This window comes from Macaca fascicularis, chromosome 16 (assembly GCF_037993035.2).
Source record: "Macaca fascicularis isolate 582-1 chromosome 16, T2T-MFA8v1.1".
Taxonomy (NCBI): Eukaryota; Metazoa; Chordata; class Mammalia; order Primates; family Cercopithecidae; genus Macaca; species Macaca fascicularis.
The window spans coordinates 79,171,231-79,196,232 of NC_088390.1; the positions used below are offsets into that span (position 1 = coordinate 79,171,231).

At 43.4% G+C, this 25,002-nt stretch overlaps 1 protein-coding gene across 34 annotated transcripts in view; it reads right to left on the reverse strand.

Moving 5' to 3' along the window:
* The window catches only part of SLC39A11 (solute carrier family 39 member 11), a 564,073-nt gene that overhangs the window by 193,847 nt on the left and 345,224 nt on the right, over nt 1–25,002 (reverse strand). For 29 of the 34 annotated variants that reach the window (XM_065531931.1, XM_074020277.1, XM_015438787.3 and 26 more), the window contains one exon: nt 7,761–7,931. The exons of 2 other annotated variants lie outside the window; for them this stretch is intronic. In XM_065531931.1, coding sequence (XP_065388003.1) covers nt 7,761–7,931 — 171 coding nt within the window. Of the gene's footprint in view, nt 1–7,258; nt 7,288–7,720; nt 7,932–25,002 lie in introns of those variants that run through there. 3 more of the 34 variants (XR_012426088.1, XM_074020295.1, XM_074020296.1) reach the window with 2 other exon arrangements.

The following is a 25,002-nucleotide window of genomic DNA, read 5'->3' on the forward strand; positions in this document are numbered from 1 at the left end:
TGCACACCTGTAATCCTAGCACTTTGGGAGGCTAAGGCAGGAGAATCTATTGAGCCCAGGAGTTCGAGACTAGCCTAGGCAACATGGCAAAACCCTGTCTCTACAAAAAATACAAAAAAAAAAAAAAATTAGCTGGGTGTGGTGGCATGCACCTGTAGTCCCAGCTACTCAGGAGGCTGAGGTAGGAGGGTCAACTGAGCCCAGAAGGTTGAGGCTGCAGTGAGCCATGATCACACCACTGCACTCCAGCCTGAGTGACAGAGTGAGATCCTGTCTCAAAAAACTATGTGTGTGTGCATGCACGCACATATATTTCATGTGCCCCATAAATCTATACACCTGCTATGTTACTGACAAAAATTAAAAATAAATAAATAAATAAAACAAACAGGTAATTGTAAGAGTGATAACTATTGTACAGAATATAAAGGATACAGCAAGGCATCACAAAGGAAGGAGTGATTAACTTTGTTAAATAAATGTAATTAATAATTACTATTTCTATGATTCTTCACAGAATCATCCAATGCTAAAGCTAGAAGGAGCCATAATGATAATTTACCAAAACCCCCTAAAATTTCAAATGAATGAGTGTTTGAATGAGATAACCCCTAGAATCCTTTAAGCTTCCAATTTAACTTTCTCCCATACAAAACAATGGTGTAGTTCACTGTTGAGATCATAAGCTACTCATGATAAGAGATTAGTAGGGACTCAATTGCTAGGTGATTTTTAATTCCATTCGAAAACAGAAGGGCCAGGAATCTTTGGAAGGCTCAGAGCCCTTCAATCTGTATGATACTGCATGAAAAGCACCTCAAGAGATAGTATGCTCAAAAGGCTGCAATCATGGGTTGGTTTTCTAGAAAACATTTTTGTTTCCTCGGGGTGGCCTTCTCCAGCAGATGCAAACGCCCTAGACCACCCCGACAGATGCACCCAAGCAGAGGCCAGGGAAGTAGCTTAGAAGAAGGCGGGTGCGTCTGAACTCTGTTTAAGGAGGCGTCTGCCTGTTAGTGTTGTTTTTACTGCACCTGCCAGCATCTGCTGGCCTCCCTCAGTCATTACCATTTCTTCCTAAGGCATTTAATTTGCACAAGTATACTTTTCTTTGTCCTCTAAAGGGGAGGGGTCCTTTTTTTTTTTTTTTTTTTTTTTTTTGAGATGGAATCTTGCTCTGTCTCCAGGCTGGAATGCAGTGGCACAATCTTGACTCACTGCAACCTCTGTCTCCTGGGTTCAAGCAATTCTCCTGCCTCAGCCTCCTGAGTAGCTGGGATTACAGGCACGTGCCACCACACCCAACTAACTTTTGTATTTTTAGTAGAGATGGGGTTTCACCACATTGGCCAGGATGGTCTTGATCTCCCGACCTCGTGATCTGTCCACCTCGGCCTCCCAAAGTGCTGGGATTACAGGCCGTGAGCCACTGCACCCGGCCTGGGGAGGGGTTCTTTCCTGTTCTAGGGTTGTGAATAGACTCCATAAAGTCTAAACACCCAGAATTGTCTGCAAAATATTGTGTGTGGCTGTGGTCTCAAGGTTTATGTCTCCCCAAAATTCGTATTTTGAAACCTAATCCCCAACGGTATTGGAATTAGGATGGTGGGGACTTGGGGAATGGATGGTATTAGGAGGTGGGGACTCAGGGAAGTGATTAGGTCGTGAGATGGAGCCCTTATGAATGGGATCAACAACCTTATGAAAACAGACTCCAGAGAGTGCCCTCTTTCCACCATGTGAGGATACGAGAAGACAGTTATCCACAACCCGGAGAAGGGCCCTCACCAGAACCTGACCATGACCATGCTGGCAGCCCGATCTCAGGCTTCCAGCTCCCAGAACTGGGAGAAATAAATTTCTGTAGTTTCTAACCTACCCATTCTATGGCATTTTGTAATGGCAGCTTGAACAGACTAAGACATGTGTACAACATTCTCTCGTGAGATGGTGCATAACTCATCAGATTCACAGGACAACTGTGAACCACAGAAGCTTAAGAAGTATTTGACCTTGCACATGTGTATTAAATATTAACCCAAGAGCCCCAGACGTGTGCATATGCCTACGGGTGTGTCCTTACACCCCGGATATCTCGGGGAGATAGGCTACTATTAACAAGCCTTCCATTTTCCTTCCACATTAAAAAAAAAAAAATTTTTAAACAAAATGTCATCCTCAGGACATACAAAACTGAAATAGCAAAGACAAAATACTTCAAAAAAAAAAATCAATTCTCCATTTAGTCATTGTGAAAAGTCTGTCTTAAAAACCCAGAGTCTCAGGGAATCTCAAAGCTCTAGTTAAATTTTTAATACGCTATAAAGGATAGTGTTAAAGAAGAGACCTTTTCAAAGGTAAGCTGGCTCCAAACAGGCTCTTAAAATGGTCCTCATCAAAGACATGAAGCTGCTTGACAGTAATGGTGAGGGAGTTCATTTCTCATTAGACAGGAGTAGGAGCTGGAGACTCGAGGAATGAGCCACAGTGGGTCTTTGAAGACACATCTATTTGTAGTTAGACCCTTGGTGGCCTCATCCAGTGTCAGGGATTTAAGGAACATTCATGTGCCAAGGGGCCAGGCGCAGTGGCTCACGCCTGTAATCCCAGCACTGTGGGAGGCCAAGGCAGGTGGATCACTTGAGACCAGGAGTTCAAGACCAGCCTGGCCAACATGGCGAAACCCCGCCTCAACTAAAAATACAAAAAGTAGCCGGTTGTCGTGGCACGTGCCTGTAGTCCTAACCACTCGAGGGGCTCAGGCAGAAGAACCTCTTGAACACAGGAGGCGGAGGTTGCAGTGAGTCGAAATTGTACCACTGCACTCCAGCCTGGGCGTCAGAACAGACTGTCTCAAAAACAAAAAACAAAAAAACAAAAACCATTCATGTGCCAATGATTCACAAATCTATAACTCTTAGCTAGACTTTGCAATCCAACTCCAAACTCCATCCATCCAGCTGCCTAGTCAGTATCTCCATTTGAATGTCTAATGGCAATCAAACCTCAAGATCAAAAAACGAATTCTTGATAGTCCCCCTAAAGCTCCTCCAGCTGCAGCCTTCCTCGTCTCAGTTGATGGCAATTCCATCCTTGCAGCTGGGCAGCCCTGAAACCTCCAGGTCTCCCCTGGCTCCTCGCTTTCTCTCACATCCCACATCCGATCCATCGGCAAATCCCATTGCCTCCACCTTCAATCAGGACCCTGGAAGGGATCCCTTCTCACCACTTCCAGCACTACCACCTTCATCTGTACCACTGTCATCTTTGATCTGGATTCTGCAGTGGCCTCCACACAGGCCTCCCTGCTTCCATCCTTACCCCTCCTAAGTCCCATCTCAATTCAACACCTAAAGAGAAACCAACTTTCAAAGCTCAAGTCAAGTCATACGCACCCTCTTCAAAACCCTGCAATGGCTCATCACACACAGAGCAAACACAAACATTTTTATGCCTCCAAGTTCCATCTAAAGGCGGAGCTGACATCCCTGCCCTCACCTTGTATTTCTCTCCCTGCTGCTCACCCTGCTGTGGACTCTTGGCTACTCCTTGTGGGCGCTAGACATGCTCCTGCCTCAGGGCCTTTGCACTGGCTATTCCCTCTGCCTAAAACACTCACTCTTTACCAGAGATCTGCACGACTGACTCAAATGCAAGGCCATCTCAAGGAGCCCCTCCCTACCTACTCTATTTAAAATGGCAATTTCTTCCTTTAACACTGTACCATCTCTTCTCCCCTGAACTTTTTCTTTTTTTTAATCACTAACCACCTTCTAACACAATATAAAATTCATTTATTCTGATGATGTTCATCAACTATCTCACCTTGCTATAATATTGGTTATAGAAGGCCAGAGATCTTGGCCTGTTTTAGTACTGATATAACCCAAGTACATGGAATACAATACTCAAATATAATAAATAAAATACAAGACTGGGAAAGAAATGTCCCTTCAAACCTCTCCATCCAGGCAAGCCAGCTGTCCTCCAATTTACTGAAACCAGTGACTATTAACACCATGCTTCTGGTGAAATCTAACTCAGTTGAGATTCCTAGAAGGCACTCAATCCTCATTTCAATTTATTTTTTATTTTATTATTTTTTTGAGACAGAGTCTTGCTCTGTCACCCAGGCTGGAGTGCAGTGGTGCAATCTCAGCTCACTGCAACCTCTACCTGCTGGGTTCAAGTGATTCTCCTGCCTCAGCTTCCCGAGTAGCTGGGATCACAGGCATGCGCCACCACTCCCAGCTAATTTTTGTATTTTTAGTAGAGACGGGGTTTCGCCATGTTGGCCAGGCTGGTCACAAACTCCTGGCCTCAAGTGATCCGCCTACCTTGGCCTCCCAAAGTGCTGGGATTACAGGCATGAGCCACTGTGCCCGGCCTCAATCCTTCTTTCAAAAGATACTTTTGCATCACCATAAAAGTGACAAAGGCTGAACTTAGAAACTTGAAAGACACAGAAGAGGGTCTCCTGTCAAGGAAGAAGTAAGATTTTAATTTATGCTCATTTAGGATCAAGAAATATTGCTGTCATTCCACACATCTGCCTACTGTTTCTGGCTTTATTCCAAGTTGTCACTGTAGTCAACAAACATTTGAGAAAGTAAACTCTGAACCAGCCTGGCCTTCTATCGAAATGAGCCAGGAAATGATTCCAGCTGAGCATAATGAATCACCCAAGTACAGTGGCAGGTGTGGTAGAGAAAAGGGTCCATTAGAGGGAAGTTGGGTACTCAGTCCATTGCTATAAAGTCTGGACCTTAGACTACATTTTTGTTCTTCAGAGAAATAGTCATCATAATTTACACCTCAGTGTAGTTACCTTATGTAACACTAAACCCGCTGGGCAGATCTTTACTCTTGCTCAGTTGGTTAAAGAAGGGGTCATAAATGGCAGAAAGACAGCTACTATTATGAATGAAAAACAAGTAACCTTTCCTCTCTAACTATTAGCACTTAACAGGCTAAAAGTGGCCGTCACGGCTCTTAAGCAGTCCTCTGCAGGGGACCAAGGGGTCTTCCAATGAGCTCTTTAAGATACTGGGTGTGCGTGAGCAGGGTCTTCCACCAAGGCTAACCCACTTTGGGCATCTCTGTGCAGTGAGTTCCATAGAAGACCCCATCGTTATCTCAAGGCATACTGAGTACCGAGATCTAGAAAACCAACAGGGTCCGATGCTGTGGCTCACACCCATAATTCCAGCACTTTGAGAGGCTGAGGTGGGCTAATCACTTGAGGCCGGGAGTTCAAGACCAGCCTGGCCAACATGGTGAAACCCCATCTCTTCGAAAAATACAAAAATTAGCTGGGCATGATGGCACACATCTTTAATCCCAGCTACTTGGGAGGCCGGGACAGGAGAATCGCTTGAACTGGGAAGCGGAGATTATAGTGAGCTGAGATCGCACCACTGCACTCCAGCCTGGGCAACAGAGCGAGGCTCTGTCTCATTAAAAAATAAATAAATAAATAAATAAATAAATAAATAAATAAAAATAAAAATTGGAAAACTAACTAAAAAAGTTTGTTCATCACTAAAAGACAAGGGTCAAGAGGGGAATGAGGGAGACACATATACTGATGAAAATATTGGGAAAACGGGCCTTCCTATGATCATATGGTACAAATGCCTAAGGTTACAATAGAAATAACAGAGGAATGTGCTTCTTATCTAGAGAAATATCTGAGCTTAAAAAGTAATTAAACACATAGTGCTTTAGGCAGATTTAATATATACTAGAATATATAATATATATTAGAATTTTCACTCTTTAAAGATGACCAAAAAAAGAGTCTTCATTGTGCAAGCAAAACAACATCAAGTTATACAGAGGAATAGACTCAGTGTGGCCGTGCTTTTTGCTTCTGCAATACTAAAGCCAGAAGACAATGGGTCAACATCTGCAGAAGGTTTGAAGAGAAAAAAATGTCATGACTAGAAAATGTCTGCCCAGCCAAGTTCTTGCTTGTGTATTAGAGTAACAGATTGACACCATGAACTCTGCAAGGACTCAGAAAATGTACCACCCAAGGATGTTCCCTGGGGAAGATTATTGCTCAAGCTTGAGTTCCCAAACAACAAAAGGTGAATCGGCATGTTTAAGATCTCGAGATCAAGGAAATCATGGCTGAGGAGGCAGCAGGAGTATCACTGATGCCAACAATGGCTCCCATTTTTCAAGTGCTCATATGTCCCAAGCACTGTACTGAAAGTTGTGTGTACCTTTAGCATCTCATTTAATTCTCAGAATAAGCCACTTGTGGCATTATCCCCATTTCTTAGATGAGAACACCAACGTTCAGGGAGTTCAAGCAATTTGTCAAGATAACCTCGTTAGGAAGTGAGAGAGTTGGAATTTCAAAATGCATCTCAAATTGCTCAGGTTCCCTCAATTTATTTATTTTTAAAAATATCTATCATTTCCTATGCTTAATCATGTTTTCTAGTTGCTCTAAAAGAAGCATTCATTATTTCTGAAATAAGGCATTAATATGTCCTTTGTTTCCAATTAAAATACATCTAAAGACATAAAACAGGCCAGCGTGGTAGCTCACGCCTGTAGTCCCAGCACTTTGCAGGGCCGAGGCAGGTGGATGACCTGAGGTCAGGAGTTCAAGACCAGCCTGGCCAGCATGGTGAAGCCCCATCTCTACTAAAAATACAAAAAATTAGCCGGGCATGGTGGTGTACACCTGTAATCCCAGCTACTCGAGAGGCTGGGGCAGGAGAATCGCTTGAACCCAAGAGGCAGAGGTTGCAGTGAGCCAAGATTGCTCCACTGCACTCCAGCCTGGGGGACAGAGCAAGACTCTGTCTTTAAAAAAAAAAAAAAAAAAAAAAGACATAAAAGAAATTACTCTAAAATGCTAAATAGGAAAGGATTGGTAAGAACATTGCAGAAAGATGCCTACATAAAGAAGGCAGGTAAGGCAATTATCACTGCCAAATTATACGGAACTCAATAGAGTTCACCCTTGAACAATGAAGACGTCAGGAACGCTGATTCCTGTGCAGCAGAAAATCTGCATAGAGTTTTTGGCTTCCCCAGAACTTAACTATGAATAACCTGCTGTTGACCAGAAGTCTTACCAATAACATTGTCAATTAATACATATTTTGTATGTTATATGTATTATAAACTGTACTCTTACAATATAGCAATCTCAAGAAAAAAATGTTATTAAGGAATTCATAAGAAAGATAACATATATTTACTATTCATTAAGTGGAAGGGAGTCATCATAAAGGTCTCATCCTCCTCATCTTCACACTGAGTCGGCTGAGGAAGAGGAGAAAGAGGAGAGGTTGGTGTTCCTCTCTCAGGGGGGCAGAGGTGGAAGAAAATCTGAGTGTAAGTGAACTCACGTAGTTCAGATCTGTGTTGTTCAAAGGTCAACTATATTTTCAAATAGCATTAAGCAGAACCAGAGATATCCAGTATTTATAAAAGACACCCTCCACAGCAATCATGTAACAGTTATGAATTTATGCTCCAAATAACCTGGTAACTCATATGTCAAAAAAGGAAGTAAAAGTTGTTTAAATGAACTGGAATGGGAAGTTTTCACATATGATGATCAAGCTCTGATGATCAAAAAATAAAGTCAAGAAGGATTTGTACTGCCACCTTCACTCCCCTCCAAGAAGGACCCACGTCACAACTGCCCATTCCCCTTTTCCAGCCAGACAATTGTGCTGACAAATGACTTTACCTTCAGGCAGTGGCTGGCGCGCTCACGGACAAGACCTCACCTGGAACGTTGTGTATAGTGATGGCCAAGATGAGCAGCGCGATCCTCCTCCAGCTGCTGCCACTGGGCTGTGCCAGGTTCCCTCGAGAAGGCACGGGGACAGCAGGACCCTCTGGAAGGCCAGTGGCTGCCGCTTTCTTTCTCTGATACGCCTCACCATTTTCACTCTTGTCTGAGCAAAAAAAAAAAAAAAAGAGAAAGAGAGATGGGGAGAGCGCTTTGAACATGGGCACATTAACTCTCCAGCAAGCTACAGCAGGAAGAAGCTTCTACCCCCGAACTTCCTGTAGACTATGCAAGGTTCTGTGTGTTCTCTCATTCACTCAGGCATCCATTCATTCAGCGAACAATTCGTTGACTAGGCCGAGTATGGTGGCTCACTCCTGAAATCCCAACACTTTAGGAGGCTGAGGCAGGCAGATGGCTTGAGCCCAGGAGTTCGAGACCAGCCTGGGCAACATGGCGTGATCCCATCTCTACAAAAAATAAAAATAAAGAATTAGCTGGGCATGGTGGTATGCACCTGTAGTCCCAGCTACTTGGGAGGCTGAGATGGGAGGATGGCTTGAGCCCCGAAAGTTGAGGCTGCAGCGAGTTGTGATCGCACCATTGCACCCCAGCCTGGGTGACAGAGTAAGACCCTGTTTCAAAAAAGAAAAAGAAAAAGAAAAAAAAAAATCACTGAATAGGCATTCAGCGCCCAATGCATAGGTACCAAGAAGGATAAAAAAGATGAAGATGTGGTATCCTAGCAATGCCTGTTTAAGACAAGCAATGTTGAGTCATGATTAGAAACACAGATTCCAGAACCATGCTGCCTGCTTCCCTTCCTGACTCAGCCACTGGTCAGCTGTGTAGCGCCAAACAAGTTATTTCACCTCCCTGTGCTGTGGCTTCCTGATTCGTAAAACTAGAATAATAGGATTACCTATGTCATAAGGGTTTTGTGAGGATTAAATGTAACAATGTCTGAAAGTGCTTAGAATGTACTAAGTACTGATTGTATCGATGGTTATTGTTACTATCATGTTCCCTCTCCCATGGCCCTGCAGAATTACATAATATGTGACCCTGCTCTCCTGGTCATACTGATTTATAGGAACCAATTCAGATGCCTGGTTCAGCCAATCAGAATCCCTCCCCAGGGAGACTTGGCGACTCCAACGTGCAAGCTGAATCTGAAAAATCACATGATGTGCGCGCAGCTCTGCCACAGCGGAATGAGGGAAGCGGCTGGAGAGACAATCAGAAAGAATCAGATATACATCAACAAGCAGAGATGGGAAACCAGGCAGCCCGAGGGAAGGAGAGAGAAGGGCAGAACTGCAGCCCACGTGCCATAGACATTCATAGGCCACCCATAGCACCCAGCCCTTGGGTTTCCTGAGCAAACCCTCCTTTTAAAAATGCCTTTACAAATTGGCTTATATTGGAAGAATGTCATTCTTACAACCAGCTTGTCCTAAATATCCATGGTCCCCTGGGCTATTTGTTTATTCATAATAGAGGCAAATTGCGTGGATCTGAAATTGCGAGGACAAGAGTGGGAGAGAGCATCCAGCCTTCAGTTCACAGCATGGGATGGATTTGTGGGGAAGCCTTTCTAGAGGAAATGGGTCTTGAGTGAATCTTAAACATGCGATGGCACAGAGAGAAAGAAGGGTCCCTCTATTGGGAGAGAAAATAACCCAGCAAACATAACTCACACGTCTGTTAAATTAAATAAGCAGGAGACTATTGGTCTGAGGCTGTACTTTGAGTTGCTTCATAGTGAACTACAGCCTAACTTAGTATGTATACAAATGAAAATCTCATTAGGAGTATATATTTTTTGTAATAGGATAGCTAGATCTCAGCCAATCACAAGCAGCCGAGCTTCAACCAATCACAGGTAGCCAAACTTCAGCCAACCACAGGCAGCCAACTGATTAGACTATGTCCAAATAAGGTAAATGCCTAACTGTAACCAATTAAGCTATTTCTATACTTTATTTCCTGCTGGAACTTCAAAAAAGGCAGAGCTCTCTGAATGTCTTCTAGTTTTGAATGCTGCCTAATTCATGAAGCCTTTAATGCTTAAATAAATTTAAAAAACATTAAAAGAAAAAACTTCTTTTGAAAATCATTTTGTGGCCGGGCGCAGTGGCTCACACCTGTAATCCCAGCACTTTGGGAGGCCGAGGCGGGCAGATCACAAGGTCAGGAGATCGAGGCCATCCTGGCTAACACAGCGAAACCCCGCCTCTACTAAAAATACAAAAAATTAGCCGGGCGTGGTGGTGGGTGCCTGTAGTCCCAGCTACTCCGACAGCTGAGTAGTGTGAACCTGGTAGGCGGAGCTTGCAGCGAGCCGAGATCGGGCCACTGGACTCCAGCCTGGGCAACAGAGCAAGACTCCGTCTCAAAAAAAAAAAAAAAGAAAAAGAAAAAAGAAAAGAAAAGAAAAAAAGAAAATCATTTTGTATTTATTTACTCAAATCATACAAGTACAGATTGGAAAGTAAGAAAGTACAAGGCAAGTAGACGCACTCCTCCCCAGCTCCCAATCATTTCTCTCTTATTAACAGCTGGATCTCAGTTCCATTAGGAAAAGCGAGGTCTTTGATCCTCCACAATGAAAGGATGCCAGTCCTCCATTGGTCAGTAGCCCTGACTCACAACACCAGCCTGTGGAGAATTCAGCTGTCTCAATTGGATAGCAACTCCTCCCAGACAGTGTTTACACGAGGCGAAGCTCCACACTCATTGTGTGGTATCCACATGTGTATGCATGTATGTGTGTGTGTGCATGTGTGTATGTGTATGTGCATGTGGGTGCATACAACTGCTACTCAGTGACATCCTGAGATATTAGATCTCCTTTGTGTATGTATGCATTTATCTAGTAAGACGTTCTCAGTCTGAGGTTCTTGAATCCATAAAGACCCAACAATTATTTCAAAAGTGTGTATTTTTTGCTGGATTGTAACTTTCGCTGTACTTTCAAAGGCGGTTGCTGATCCCAAATGGTGCACACAAGCGGGGAGGGGTGTTCATACATTTCGAGTAGACAATATGTAGATGACTCAGGCTGCACATGCTGGTCGAGAAATTGAACTAAACATCTGGGATTTCAAGCTCACAGACACTAAAGACATGAGCAAAGCAGTCCCCGAGAGCTGTCCATGAACTAACCTGGGTCATGGTGGAGGGTCCTCAGCTTTCTCCTAGGTCAGTCAGCAAAGATTCCTGATTTCCTGTGTCTGGTCTGAACACACAGGCCTGCGCTAGATGCTCTCCAGTGAGAGTTGATAGAGGCCAAAAGAAAAATCTCTTCTCTTGGAGACTTTTGATTGATTGATTGACTGATTGAGCAGGGTCTCACTCTGTTGCCCAGGCTGGAGTGCAGTGGTACAATCTCAGCTTACTTCAGCCTCCACCTCCCAGGCTCAAGCAATCCTCCCACCTTGGCCTCCTGAGTAGCTAGAACTACAGGTGCACGCCACCATGCCCAGCTAACCTCTGTATTTTTTTTTTTTTTTTTTGAGACAGAGTCTGGCTCTGTCACCCTCGCTGGAGCACAGTGGTGCGATCTCGGCTCACTGCAAGCTCCGCCTCCCAGGTTCCGCCATTCTCCTGCCTCAGCCTCCCAAGTAGCTGGGACTACAGGTGCCCGCCACCCCGCCCGGATAATTTTTTGCATTTTTAGTAGAGACGGGATTTCATCATGGTCTCGATCTCCTGACCTCGTGATTCACCCGTGTCAGCCTCCCAAAGTGCTGGGATTACAGGCATGAGCCACCGCGCCCAGCCTTCTGTATTTTTTTTTTTCAGTAGAGATGGGGTTTTGCCCCATTGACCATTCTGGTCTCAAATTCCTGGACTCAAGCAATCCACCTGCCTTGGCTTCCGAAAGTGCTAGGATTACAGGCATGAGCCACTGCACCTGGCCCCTTGGGGATTTTATAATTTAAGAGAGGGTAGACAGGGAAGACACACATAAATTCCCTCCAATCTAAGGGGCAAAACACACACTGTAACAATCACCAACGGTTGCACTTGTTTTTGTCAATGTCACAAAAGGATCCTACTCTCAATCTCCTCCAGATGCTACACAGAGAACGACAGACCTCAAAGGCACCACGAGCAAATTCTAGCGCTATGCTTGTGTTTCATAGGAACATCAAGGAGCATAAAGAGTTCTTCCTCAAAATTAAAACGCACGCCTGGCCCCGGGCTTCCAGTGTGTGAAAACTGACGTCAATGCCTTCCCTAGTAGGAAACAGGAGGGTGTAAATGCCTCACGTCCTTGTGAAAGTTAAATAAGCCACCATTTGGTGACAGCCACTAATGAGTCTGCAACAAGGAAGATTAGTCCAAATAAATCATTACAGAGTATGATGCATCATGAGCAATGAATTTTCTTGCCTCTCCTGGTAAGGCTAGTTCAACCATCACACCCATCAAGTAAAATGCTAGCGCGTGGGAAAAGGATGATCCGTTAGCGGAGGCAATTGCCAAGCACACTGTGGGATGTGAGGGTGTGCCAGAGTGACAAGAACCTCGTGAGGTTTCTTGAAATGGGAAAGGTTTGGGCACTTTTGAAGTGGGATTTGGGAAGGAGGAATAGAAGGGGGACTATTTCATTTAGGGATGAAATAGCCAATGTCAAACGCAGAAGCAAAACAACATCAGAGGCACTGGTTCACAGGTAATATTGGGAACTTATCTTCAATGAGTCCTCAATCCTTACAAAAGCCCCATGAAATAGAGATTAATTCCCTTTAACGAATGAGTAAATTGAAGAACAGAGAGGCAGAGTAACTGGTCCCAGGTCACACAGCCAGTCTGCAGTGGACTCAGGAGTTGACTCAGCATCTTGGCCTCCAGAAGCCCCTCTTTTAACTAGGGCCTCATGGTTGACTGGGGATGAAAGGGGTGGGAGGAGCAAAGGCTGAACTGCTCATGGCTTACCAAAAAAGGTAGTGGGAGCAGTTGCTGCAGTGAGAAAGAGTCTGGTGAGCTCTCATTGCCTGTGACCAGAGTGGGGAAAGACTCAGAGGAAATCTCGTATCTATAATCATTCTTACTTGCAGACAAACCTGAAACATTTTGTAATAGTAGTATTTCTTTTTTTTTTTTTTTTTTTTTTTTTTGAGACGGAGTCTTGCTCTGTCGCCCGGGCTGGAGTGCAGTGGCCGGATCTCAGCTCACTGCAAGCTCCGCCTCCCAGGTTTACACCATTCTCCTGCCTCAGCCTCCCGAGTAGCTGGGACTACAGGCGCCCGCCACCTCGCCCAGCTAGTTTTTTGTATTTTTTAGTAGAGACGGGGTTTCACCGTGTTAGCCAGGATGGTCTCGATCTCCTGACCTCGTGATCGCCCGTCTCAGCCTCCCAAAGTGCTGGGATTACAGGCTTGAGCCACCACGCCCAGCCAATAGTAGTATTTCTTAACCGATTAGACCAACTATTTCTAAGCATAAAGTAGCTGCAAGCAGAAAATATTTACCCATGCTAAACCCGCAGCACGGGCTTATACTTCTTTTGGGAAGGAGAATGAAAAGATTCTTTGTTGTTAGGAAAAAAAGTTGCCCATCATTACAATTTTATTTTTTAATTTGTAATTAAGCATCTAAGAATTCACACAAAGAAAGGACCCACTGCCGGGGCTCAGCCTCTCATCCTTCCCACTCCATCTTTCCTGGAAAGGAACCACAGTGCTACATGTAAGGGTGAGGATGACAATGAAACAGACAGAAAAGTCCCAGGCTCACTTTTCCCACAGAATCACCAGGTGACATTTTCTGATGCATCCGCTTCCCTGATTTCCTCTTCCCCAAAACAGAGGACATGATTATGGTCACAAAACACCATAGGATGGAGAAAAGCAGACACAGGTCTTACAGGCACAAGCCCAGGGGCCATGAGCAAACCCTGCTGCCCAGGTAAGCCTCTGCCCTTCGAGGTCTGGCTTCCTCCCTGCAGAGCAGAAATCTCTGAAGTCCTCTAGTGAATGACCCCAAACCATCTTGGATCAGCAACCACCTTTGAAAGTACAGCGAAGGTTACAATCCAGCAAAAACTACACAGACCATTTTGAAATAATTGTTGGGTCCTTATGGATTCAAGAACCTCAGACTGAGAACATCTTGCTAGATAAATGCCAAGTTAACCTCCGTTTTCATAGCCCATGGGCCCAATCACACCAGCAACACAGAATGTACATGGTCCCTGAGATGGTATAACCGGCTAAATCTAATGGACCCAGTGATGGAATCGCAGGCCTCCGATGAATATGGCAATGCTAATTAACAGAGCACTCGCCAAGAGAGAGCTTTCACAACATTCCCACGATATCATTGGAGATGATTTGGCTGGATCAGCACAAATGGCAAATCATCATTTGTTAAGTGCAGAAAGCATCAAATCCCTGGAAAAACTCTTTCTAAACCCCTGTTACAAAACAAAATGAAGAGTGGCCGGCAACATATATTCACTAAGTAACATGTATACACAAACAAAACCAAAGGCCAATCAAAAGCAGAACAGAAGGGGATCAACTTATATTGTCCCTGCCTTCTTGTTTCCCAAAGAATCAGTATAGTTTCAGGTAACACAAATTATTATTTACATTCTCACATCATTGGACTTTTCAGCTATTTCTAGACTCTTTTTCTTATAAATATCATTGTAAAACTTTTAATTATACAAACAATTAGAATTTGGACAAAGTTCCCAGAAGTTCAACTGCTGATCAAAGGGCCATGATACAATTGCCTAATAAATCTCTAGGAAGGCTGTGTCACTTACCCACGAACAGTGTGCAATTTCCATTATGCCACTTCTTAGCCCTGGTATTTCTCATTTTGAAATAAATGTATTTATTTATGGGGGAAATGACATTTCGCTTAATGTGTATTTCTTTGACTACAACAAGTGAGGTGGAACATTTTTCAGAGTTTCAGGCATATTTCTTTCCTCTTTTGTAAGATGCCCACTGTCCAATTGAGGCCTCTTTAAATAACAGTAATATGATTAGCTAATTCTTTACAGACACCGGTATTTTCCTGTGATCCATTTAGGTTTGTCAGTAAGACCTAGCTGAGAGTAACAGGTATTAATACATCAGACAGACGTATCCACTTGACCAAGTTGGAGTTTTAGCCTCAAATTTTAAAATTCCTTTTTGAGATTCCTCAAGACGTTATAAGGCCTTTAAAAATATATATATCTTACCTGCTTTTCTTAAGGAACTATATAGTATGGTCCTGAAAGCTAATTTTCTCAGGTAATTGTCTCTTTCAATATTAAAACTTTTTTTTTTTTTAAAGATAGATTCTCACTCTGTCACCCAGGCTGGAATGCAGTGGCGCAATCTTAGTTCACCGTAACCTCTGCCTCCCAGGTTCAAGCAATTCTCCTGCTTCGGCCTCCAGAGTAGCTGGGACTACAGACACGCACCACCACACCCGACTAATTTTTGTATTTTTAGTAGAGATGGGGTTTCACCATGTTGGCCAGGCTGGTCTCGGACTCCTGACCTCAGGTGATCCACCTGCCTCGGCCTCCCAAAGTGCTGGGATTACAGGCGTGAGACACCACATTCGTTTTTTTTTAAAAAAAAAAACAAAAACAAAAAAAACAACTTTTATTTTAGGTTCAGGGCTACATGTGCAGGTTTGTTCTATAGGTGAACTAATGTCACGGGGGTTTGTTGTACAGATTATTTTGTCACCTAGGTACTAAGCCTAGTACCCAATAGTTACTTTCTCTGATCCTCTCCCTCCTCCCACCCTCCACCCTCAAGCAGGCCCCAGTGTTTGTTGTTCCCTTCTTTGTGTCCACAAGTTCTCATCATCTAACTTCCACTTGTAAGTGAGAACAACTGGCATTTGGTTTTCTGTTCCTGTGTTAGTTTGCTAAGGATAATAGCCTCGAACTCCATCTGTGTTCCCACAAAAGACATGATCTCATTCTTTTTTTATGGCTGCATAGTATTCCATGGTTTATAAATACCACATTTTCTTTATCCAACCTGTCACTGATGGGCATTTAGGTTGATTCCATGTCTTTGCTATTGTGAATAGTGCTGCAATGAACGTTGATGTGCATGTGTCTTTACGGTGGAATGCTTTCTATTCCTTTGTGTATAAACCCAGTAACGGGATTGCTGGGTTGAATGGTAGTTCTGTTTTTAGCACTTTGAGGAACTGCCACACTGCTTTCCATGATGGTTGAACTAATTTACACTTCCACCAACAGTGTATATATTCCTTTTTTCTGCAACCTCATCAGCATCTGTTATTCTTTGACTTTTTAATAATAGCCATTCTGACTGGTGTGAGATGGTATCTCATTGTGGTTTTGATTTGCATGTCTCTAATGATCAGTGGTGTTGGTATTTTTTTTCATATGCTTGTTGGCCACATCTATGTCTTCTTTCGAAAAGTGTCCATGTCCTCTGCTCACTCTTTAATGGGGTTGTTTCTTTCCTGTAATGTGTTTAAGTTCCTTATAGATGGTGGATATTATACCTGTCAAATGCATAGTTTGCAAAAATTTTCTCCCATTCTGTAGGTTGTCTGTTTACTCTGTTGATAGTTTCTTTTGCTGTGTAGAAGCTCTTAAGCTTAACTAGATCCCATATGTCAATTTTTGCTTTTGTTGCAATTGCTTTTGGGATCTTTATCATGAAATCTTTCCCTGTTCCTAGGTCCAGAATGGTATTTCCTAGGATGTCTACCAGGGTTTTTTATAGTTTTGGGTTTTAGATTTAAGTCTTGAATCCTTCTTGAGTTGATTTTTGTATATGATGTAAGGAAGGGATCCAGTTTAATTTCTATATATATGGCTAGCCAGTTATGTAAGCACTATGTATTGAATAGGAAGTCCTTTCCCAATTGCTTATTTTTGTCAGCTTTGTCGAAGATCAGATGGTTGTAGATGTTCAGCCTTATATCTGGGCTTTCCATTCTGTTCCATTAGTCTATGTGTCTGTTTTTATACCAGTACCATGCTGTTTTGGTTACTGTAGTCCTATAGTATAGTTTGAAGTTGAGTAATGTGATGTCTTCAGCTTTGTTCTTTTTGCTTAGGATTGCCTTGGCTATTTGGGCTCCTTTTTGGTTTCATATGAATTTTAAAATAGTTTTTTTCTAGTCTGTGAAGAATGTCATTGGTAGTTTGATAGGAATAGCATTGAATCTATAAATTGCTTTGCGGCAGTATGGGCATTTTAATAATATTCATTCTTCCTATCCACAAGCATGGAATGTTTTTCCATTTGTTTGTATCATCTCTGATTTCTTTGAGCAGTGTTTTGTAATTCTCCTTGTAGAGATCCTTCACCTCCCTGGTTAGCTGTATTCCTAGGTATTATATTCCTTTGGGGTCAATTGTAAATGGTATTGCATTCCTCGTTTGGTTCTCGGCTTGGCTGGCTATTGTTGGCATATAGAAATGCTAGTGATTTTTGTACAGTGATTTTGTATACTGACACTTTGCATATTCTGACACTTTGCTGAAGTTGTTTATCAGCTAAAGAAGCTTTTAGGCCAAGACTATAGAGTTTTCTAGATATAGAATCATGCCATCTGCAAACAGGAATAGTTTGATTTCCTGTCTTCCTATTTGGATGCCCTGTATTTCTTTCTCTTGCCTGATTGCTCAGACCAGGACTTCCATTACTATGCTGAATAGGAGTGGTGAGAGAGGGCAGTCTTGCCTTGTGCCGGTTTCCAAGGGAATAGCTTCCAGCTTTTCCCCTTTGTTTTTTTTTTTTTTTTTTGAGACGGAGTCTCGCTCCGTCGCCCAGGCTGGAGTGCGGTGGCCGGATCTCAGCTCACTGCAAGCTCCGCCTCCCGGGTTTACACCATTCTCCTGCCTCAGCCTAGCTTTTCCCCTTTCAGTATGAGAAACATCACTCTTTTCAAAAGAAGATGATGTACAAGAGCTTCTCTAGTCTTCTTTCCCCCATAGCACGGGAATTCTTGTAAACAACACAGGAGTTTTGTAATCAGGGCACACAAGTACAAAGCATCTACTGTGGACAGGCTCCTTGCTAGGGTTGCCAGATTTAGCAAGTAAAGACAGGATGCCCAGTTATGTTTAAATTTTAGATAAAACCAAAATTGTTTTAGTGTAAGTATGTCCCACATGGGATCTACTTGTGCTACAAGGTATATTCATTGTTTATTTGAAGTTCAAATTTAGCAAGGTAACCTGCATTTGAATTGACTCTACCTGAGCCCCTGAGGGGCTCAAGGGGTGCTTCATCTCTTGGAGATGCAGATCCCACTTGGGAACCTAGGCAGGGACAAGGGAGACCAGGACTTCCTGCTCCACAGACCCAATTCAAGGCCCAAGTTCTATGCAGTTGGGCAAGCTGACTGCACTCTACCCTGAGAGCAGCCACACACTCATGTCCATGTAAAATCTATGCAGGATGTACGACATGGGCCATGTGCAGCACAGGGCAGGAGAAGATTCCACTGGAGACCAAGAAAACTTCATAGAAAGATAACTAAAATATTTATTATGAGCCAAGGCAGGCGGATCACAAGGTCAGGAGATCGAGACCATCCTGGCTAATACGGTGAAACCCTGTCTCTACTAAAACTACAAAAAATTAGCTGGGCATGGTGGCACACGCCTAGAGTCCCAGCTTCTCGGGAGGCTGAGGCAGGAGAATCGCTTGAACCCCAGAGGCAGAGGTTGCAGTGAGCCGAGATCATGCCACTGCACTCCAGCCTGGGTGATACAGCGAGACTCCCTCTCAAAAATAAAATATATATATATATATATATATATATATATATATATATATATATATATATATATATATATATAAAATGTTTAGTTCCTAACCTTTAGGCAGACAAGCATCTGAAGTTTAGGTGATGTGATCACAAACTTATTTATATGCTTTTTAACTATAATAGATATTTCCATTTATCACGCTGATAATCACAAGCCACGTGATTACCAGAAGGTCAAACACTGCCTGTGTAAGGAGGCTGACTCTGTTGTAGTCAGTACATGTTTTCCCAGGCATGGAACGTCATCTACGTCTTACCACTGATGCTTATGAATAAGCAATTGCTTAGTGACAACACAGATACAAATAGATCTGCATAATTGGTGAAAATTAAATGCACATCAGAAGAGAAACTGGGTTCACTGTTTGCTAAAGGTATCTCATCCATTAAGCAGACCACCCACTACAGTGTTCCTTGTTCCAAGTATCTAAGTAAGATAATTTCTACTCTTAGGTGACAGAGCCAAAATGTCCAATAATATTAAAAGTCCACCTACCAGGTGAGCTCTTCTACTTCATAAGGGTACAAACTACCATTTCATGAGCATGAGCTCACTCCCGATTAATTAATTTTGGTCTAAAAACAAATCCCACATGGGCTCCAGAGCCACCTCTCCACTTCTCAGCCTGCCCTGAACTCGCACGGTCAGTGCAAATGCCCCGTGGGGGGGAGGCCATTATAGCTTCCGCAGGGTCCACCAGCAAAGGACATTTACTTTAAAAAAAAAAAAAAAAAAAAAAGTCCCAGCATGCTTACTGGAGAAAGCACATTTTGGAGAACATCAATACTTACAAGAGCTTTGCAGTGGACTCCCAAACTCCCCAAGGTAGCCCCTTGCTCAACTTACATGGTTGTCAATTACCAGGTCAAGGAGGAGGTGGACAAGAGAATAGTACCTACTTCAGGGCTCATGTTCAACTGATAATATTAACTTAATTGTCACATGGCTCACTTTGCCCTTGAGGTACTGCTGCTCCATCATCTTCTCCAGTTCTAAGAATAACGGCGAACAGCCTTGACTGTTGCATCTCAAAGTGTTGGGTGAAGACCACCTGGCGTCATGTCATAGTGGTAGCTCCCAAAACGCCGACTCCTGGACCCACCCTGAAGCTACTAGAGTCTTTTGGAGACAGACTCAGGAATCTGCATTGTTCAAGCCATATCCTTCCCAATCCACACTCAACCCATGATGATTCTAATACAAACCACATTTTGAACATCAATGTTTCAGACTGCCCAACTACAAGTTAGTCCAGGTACCTCCTCCGAACCTAAATAGACTTCAGTCCAACTATTACTGTCAGGTGTCTCAGGGTAATGAACAGGGATACACTTGATTCTTAGTTATATTATTTATACCTGGGCACCGAAGGATACATGTGCTTCTGTTTCAAAGATACAGAGGGGACGGGGACAGCAAAGGAATGTTAAGACTACAAGGTGGAAAGGAATTGAATTGCCCTGATAGAAACCATTTTCTTATATCAAATAAAAATCTTTTCTCTCTCTCTCTCTCTTTTTTTTTTTTTTAAAGAGAATATAGGCTATCACAAGTGGGATAGACAAGCAAATGCAACCACAGCAGAGGAGGTGACAGAAAAAGAAATTCCCCCAAACCAAGGAATTCTTGCATCTTCCCCAAGGCTCTGCCTCAAACACATCTCTCTAGTTATATAATTTCCCACTTCCTCTCTTGTCCTAGGAGTTGGTGGCCAGAAATCAAAACATGACAATATCCACGAAAACTGTTAGTTGCTACAATCGAGATAGTATACACATTGCCAGTATTTGCAAATAGTATTCTGTTCTGTAAATTACACTAAAAATGAGAATCTTTCATCAAAGGTCACATAAGTGAAGGGAAGATGTGGAACTAAAATGGCTTAAATTGCACTAAAATTCCATAGACATTTCTTGATGTCTGGGTTTTCTGGCTTTTCAGGATATAAAAAACTGGTGCCAAACACAGGATCATCACTGCAGAGGACAACGGAAAAAGAGAAAGAAGAGCACATGCCTGGAAATGTAGGTTTTGCTTCTTGTCTTTATTACAAGAAGGCCAGGAAGGCTGAGGTTTTACCTGGGCGAGTTTAGCAGCTACTCATTCATCACAAGGGTCCTGAGGAACTCAAGGGGCACTTGCCCTCTTGGAGCTGCAGATTCCAGAACCCAGGCAGGGACAAGGCAGACCAGGACTTCTTGCTCTACAGATAAAATGCCACGACAACAGCCTTGGGGCAGCGCCTCTGTCCCTGGTGCTGGACATCAAATGCCTCAGCTTCGGTTGTTGACACAATGCTGGCCCCCTGCTGGCAGCCCCATCTGTTATTAAGTCACTCTGACGGGCCAAGCCAAGGTCACCTGTAGCTGCAAGAGGACCCAAGAAAGGGAATCTCTGAATTCCAACTTTGGTGGGGTTTTTTTTTGGTGTGTATTTTGTTTTGTTTTGTTTTGTTTTTGTTTGTTTGTTTTGTTTTGTTTTTTGAGACAGTCTCACTATGTTACCCAGGCTGGAGTGCAGTAATCTTGGCTCACAGCAACCTCTGCCTCCCGGGTTCAAATGATTCTCCTGCCTTAGCCTCCTGAGTAGCTGGGATGACAGGTGCGCACCACCACGCCTGGCTAATTTTTGTGTTTTTAGTAGAGACGGGGTTTTGGCATGTTGGCCAGGCTGGTCTCAAACTCCTGACCTCAGATGATACACCCACCTTGGCCTCCTAAAGTGCTGAGATTACAAGTGTGAGCCACCACACCCAGCCTGAAATCCAACTTCTATCCTGAAAGGCAGGTCTGCCTTCTACCAAGACCCACGAGGTGGGGAGAAGAGATTCCCCCACACAGCCACGGGATATGGTGCTCAGCAGCCAGAGGAGGAAACGGGAAGGGAGAAGGAAGGGAGGAGCAGGGGAAAGGCTACCCTTGGGAAGCCTCATTCATGTCCTTCGCCATTTATTCCTTCAGTATTCTGGACTCCATCAAATTTACCCCAGCTCTTCCTCTGCCTTTAGAAAGACACAGATGAATGGAATCCACTGCATAGAATCCATGGGCCAATTCTATCTCCAGTTTTCTGTGTGAACCCCTAGCAATGGTTGCAACCCCTAAAGGTCTTAGCTGCTTCCATCCGTAAAGGAGCCAAATTAGACTTCAAGGCCCTTTCTAGCATAAGCACTCTCCCTTTTCAGGGCAGCAACAGCCTCTGACTCAGCTCGCCTAAATGACCACTCATCCCCTGTGAGTTGGAGAGAACAGCTATTTCCAGTGCCAGTGCTTCCAGAATTCTGTTCCAGCCCAAGAAATTCCCCAAGATGAGCTTCAGGGACAGCACATTCCAACTGCTCACAGAATAAGAATGTCCACTAAATGAGGAGCAAATGCATTTGCCCAGAAGAACTGGTGTCTCACTGTGCCCGAAATTTCCTCTTAAGGTTTATTAAAATATTTTGTTAATACAGAAATTCCCATACATTGGAGAAAATTTAGAAAATAAGCACAATAAAGGACTAAAAATCATTCATCACCCAGAGGTGACAACCTTAAAAAAATTCTTAATCTTGACCAGGTGCGGTGGCTCATATCTGTAATCCCAGCACTTTGGGAGGCCAAGGCGGGTGGATCACCTGAGGTCGGGAGTTTGACACCAGCCTGACCAACATGGTGAAACCCTGTCTCTACTGAAAATACAAAATGAGCCATGTGTGGTGGCGGGCACCTGCCATCCCAGCTACTCGGGAGGCTGAGGCAGGAGAATCACTTGAACCTGGGAGGCAGAGGTTGCAGTAAGCTGAGATCACGCCATTGCACTCCAGCCTGGGCAACAAGAGCAAAACTCCATCTCAAAAAAAACCTTAATATTTTTATATTTATACTGAATATGCCCACATAGAGATGAACACATATACATCCATACACATACACATTTTTTCAGCTGAATTTTGAAGCATAATTTTCCATAGCATTAAAACATGAACATATTGCATATCATTAAATATTCTCCTGTATCAGTGGTTCTCAACCACATTTCCTTTACCTATTAGAGGTCAAGATGGGCAAAGCGTAGAATTTCAGTAGTCAAACAGAGAACTAAGAATATGTACTCAAGGTTTGTTTTTGTTTGTTTTGTTTTTTGTTTTTCTGTTAGAAAAAAAGATGTGGTTGGGCATAGTGGCTCACACTTGTAATCCCAGTACTTTGGGAGGCCTAGGCAGGCAGATCACTAGGTCAGGAGTTCAAGACCAGCCCGGCCAACGTGGCGAAACTCCATCTCTACCAAAAATGCAAAAATTGGCCAGGTGTGGTAACGCATGCCTGTAATCCCAGCTACTTGGAAGGCTGAGGCAGGAGAATCATTTGAACCTGGGAGGTGGAGATTGCAGTGAACCGAGATTGCACCACTATAGCCCAGCCTGGGCAACTCCGTCTCAAAAAAAAAGACCAAAAAAACCAGGTGTGTGCGTTGTTCAAATTACTTCAAAGTCGGGCACATCTAGTTATGTTCCAGGCCTCTAGTAAGCTTTGGTGCTTAGGATAATAAAAGTGAGCGGGACAGGAATTATAAATCACCACTTAAAAAATTGGCAGAATGTTAGTTGAACTTCAAAGGGCCAATGCATCCTACTCTGAGACATCTGTGGTATAAATGTTATCTTCATGAGTGGTCTCTGATTATTTCTTCAAGCTCAACTTAAATAATATAGCAGCTGAAATAATATAGCAGAAAGAACATGGGTATGAAGTGGGAAGCTATCTTTAAGCAGCCTGATTTTCCATCATATTTTACCATTTTCAAGTACATTATTTATCTATCATCTGCTGCTAGGCCCACCACCTCTCATGTCCATAAACTGCATGAAGAAGCACCTGGGCCTGTGTTGCTCACAACCACAGCTACAGTATCTACACAGTGCCTGGCACATAGCAGGATACTGTAATTCACTGGAAATGAATTAGGAAAACCAACGGATATTCTTTCCTGAAAAAAAAAAGTCCAGGCACACCCACACAGAACATTTTGCACATCTTTAAAGAGCTCATGAAGTTCTTTAAGGCTAAGAACCTCACTCCACAATATCCTATCTTATTGATCGACCAATATTTATTTACCCAAAGGCCTGTTTTACATAGAGATCAAGGGCTGGCAAACTCTCTTGGTAAGGGTCCAGATAGGAAATACGTTAGATTTTGTGGGTCAGTTTTGTTGCAACTACTCAACTCTGCCATTGTCACCCAAAGCAGCCTCAAACAATGTGTCAATGAGTTGGTATGTCTGTATTCCAATAAAACTTTATTTATTAACACAAAATCAGGCAGCAAGCCAGATGTGGTCTGCAAATTATACTTTGCTGATCCCGGATATAGACTAATAAAAGCAGGACTTTTAAGATCCTTTAAGACTCAGATCTTTTGGTGATCAATGATCCACAGAGAATTAATCTAGAGCCTTTCTGTTTCCCGAAGAACTGAATTGCCTAGGCCCACCCAAGGACCAGCCTTCCACATGGAGGATCAGAGACAACCCTTTTCTGGAGGAGAGAGTGAAGGTCAAGGTCATTACGAAATATACTCTGTCACAGACAACCCTCAGTGGACAGATGCACCTGTATTCTTTAAGGGAGAAAATAATCCCTGTGTTAGTGTTATCTACAAGCCTAGGAAAGTGAAGCCATATCAAGGCTCAGAGGACCATTCACAGATTGGGTGGGGCTCATTTGTAATCAGCACGAACTCTTAAAGAGTAATTAGCAAATCGTTGAGATGCACATAATTTACACATTATGTAAATGCGGCTAAATGATTTTCTCGAAAAGTTTGTTTTCTTAATCAGCTAACTATTTCCCCAACAATATTTTCATGCTATTAATCCACTCAAGAAACAACTCAGCACAAAGGTAAACTTCCCACAGTTAAGAAAAAAATAAAAAATTAAAAAAAAAAAAACTACAAGAAGGGGGTCCCAACTAAAGAAGAATGACAATTCTCTGAACCTGGGTTTTCTCCATGAAAAACAACACAATCACCCGGGCACAGTGGTTCACGCCTGTAATCCCAGCACTTTGGGAGGCTGAGGCCGGCGGATCACGAGGTCAGGAGATTGAGACCATCCTGGCTAACATGGTGAAACCTTGTCTCTACTAAAAATACAAAAAATTAGCTGGGCATGGTGGCGGGCGCCTGTAGTCCCAGCTGCTTGGGAGGCTGAAGCAGGAGAATAGTGTGAACCCGGGAGGCGGAGCTTGCAGTGAGCGGAGACCGCGCACCTGCACTCTGGCCTGGGTGACAGAGCGAGACTCCAAAAAAGGAAGGAAGGAAGGAAGGGAGGAAGGGAGGAAAGGAGGGAGGGAGGGAGGGAGGGAGGGAGGGAGGGAGGGAGGGAGGGAGGAAGGAAGGAAGGAAGGAAGGAAGGAAGGAAGGAAGGAAGGAAGGAAGGGAGGGAGGAAGGGAGGAAG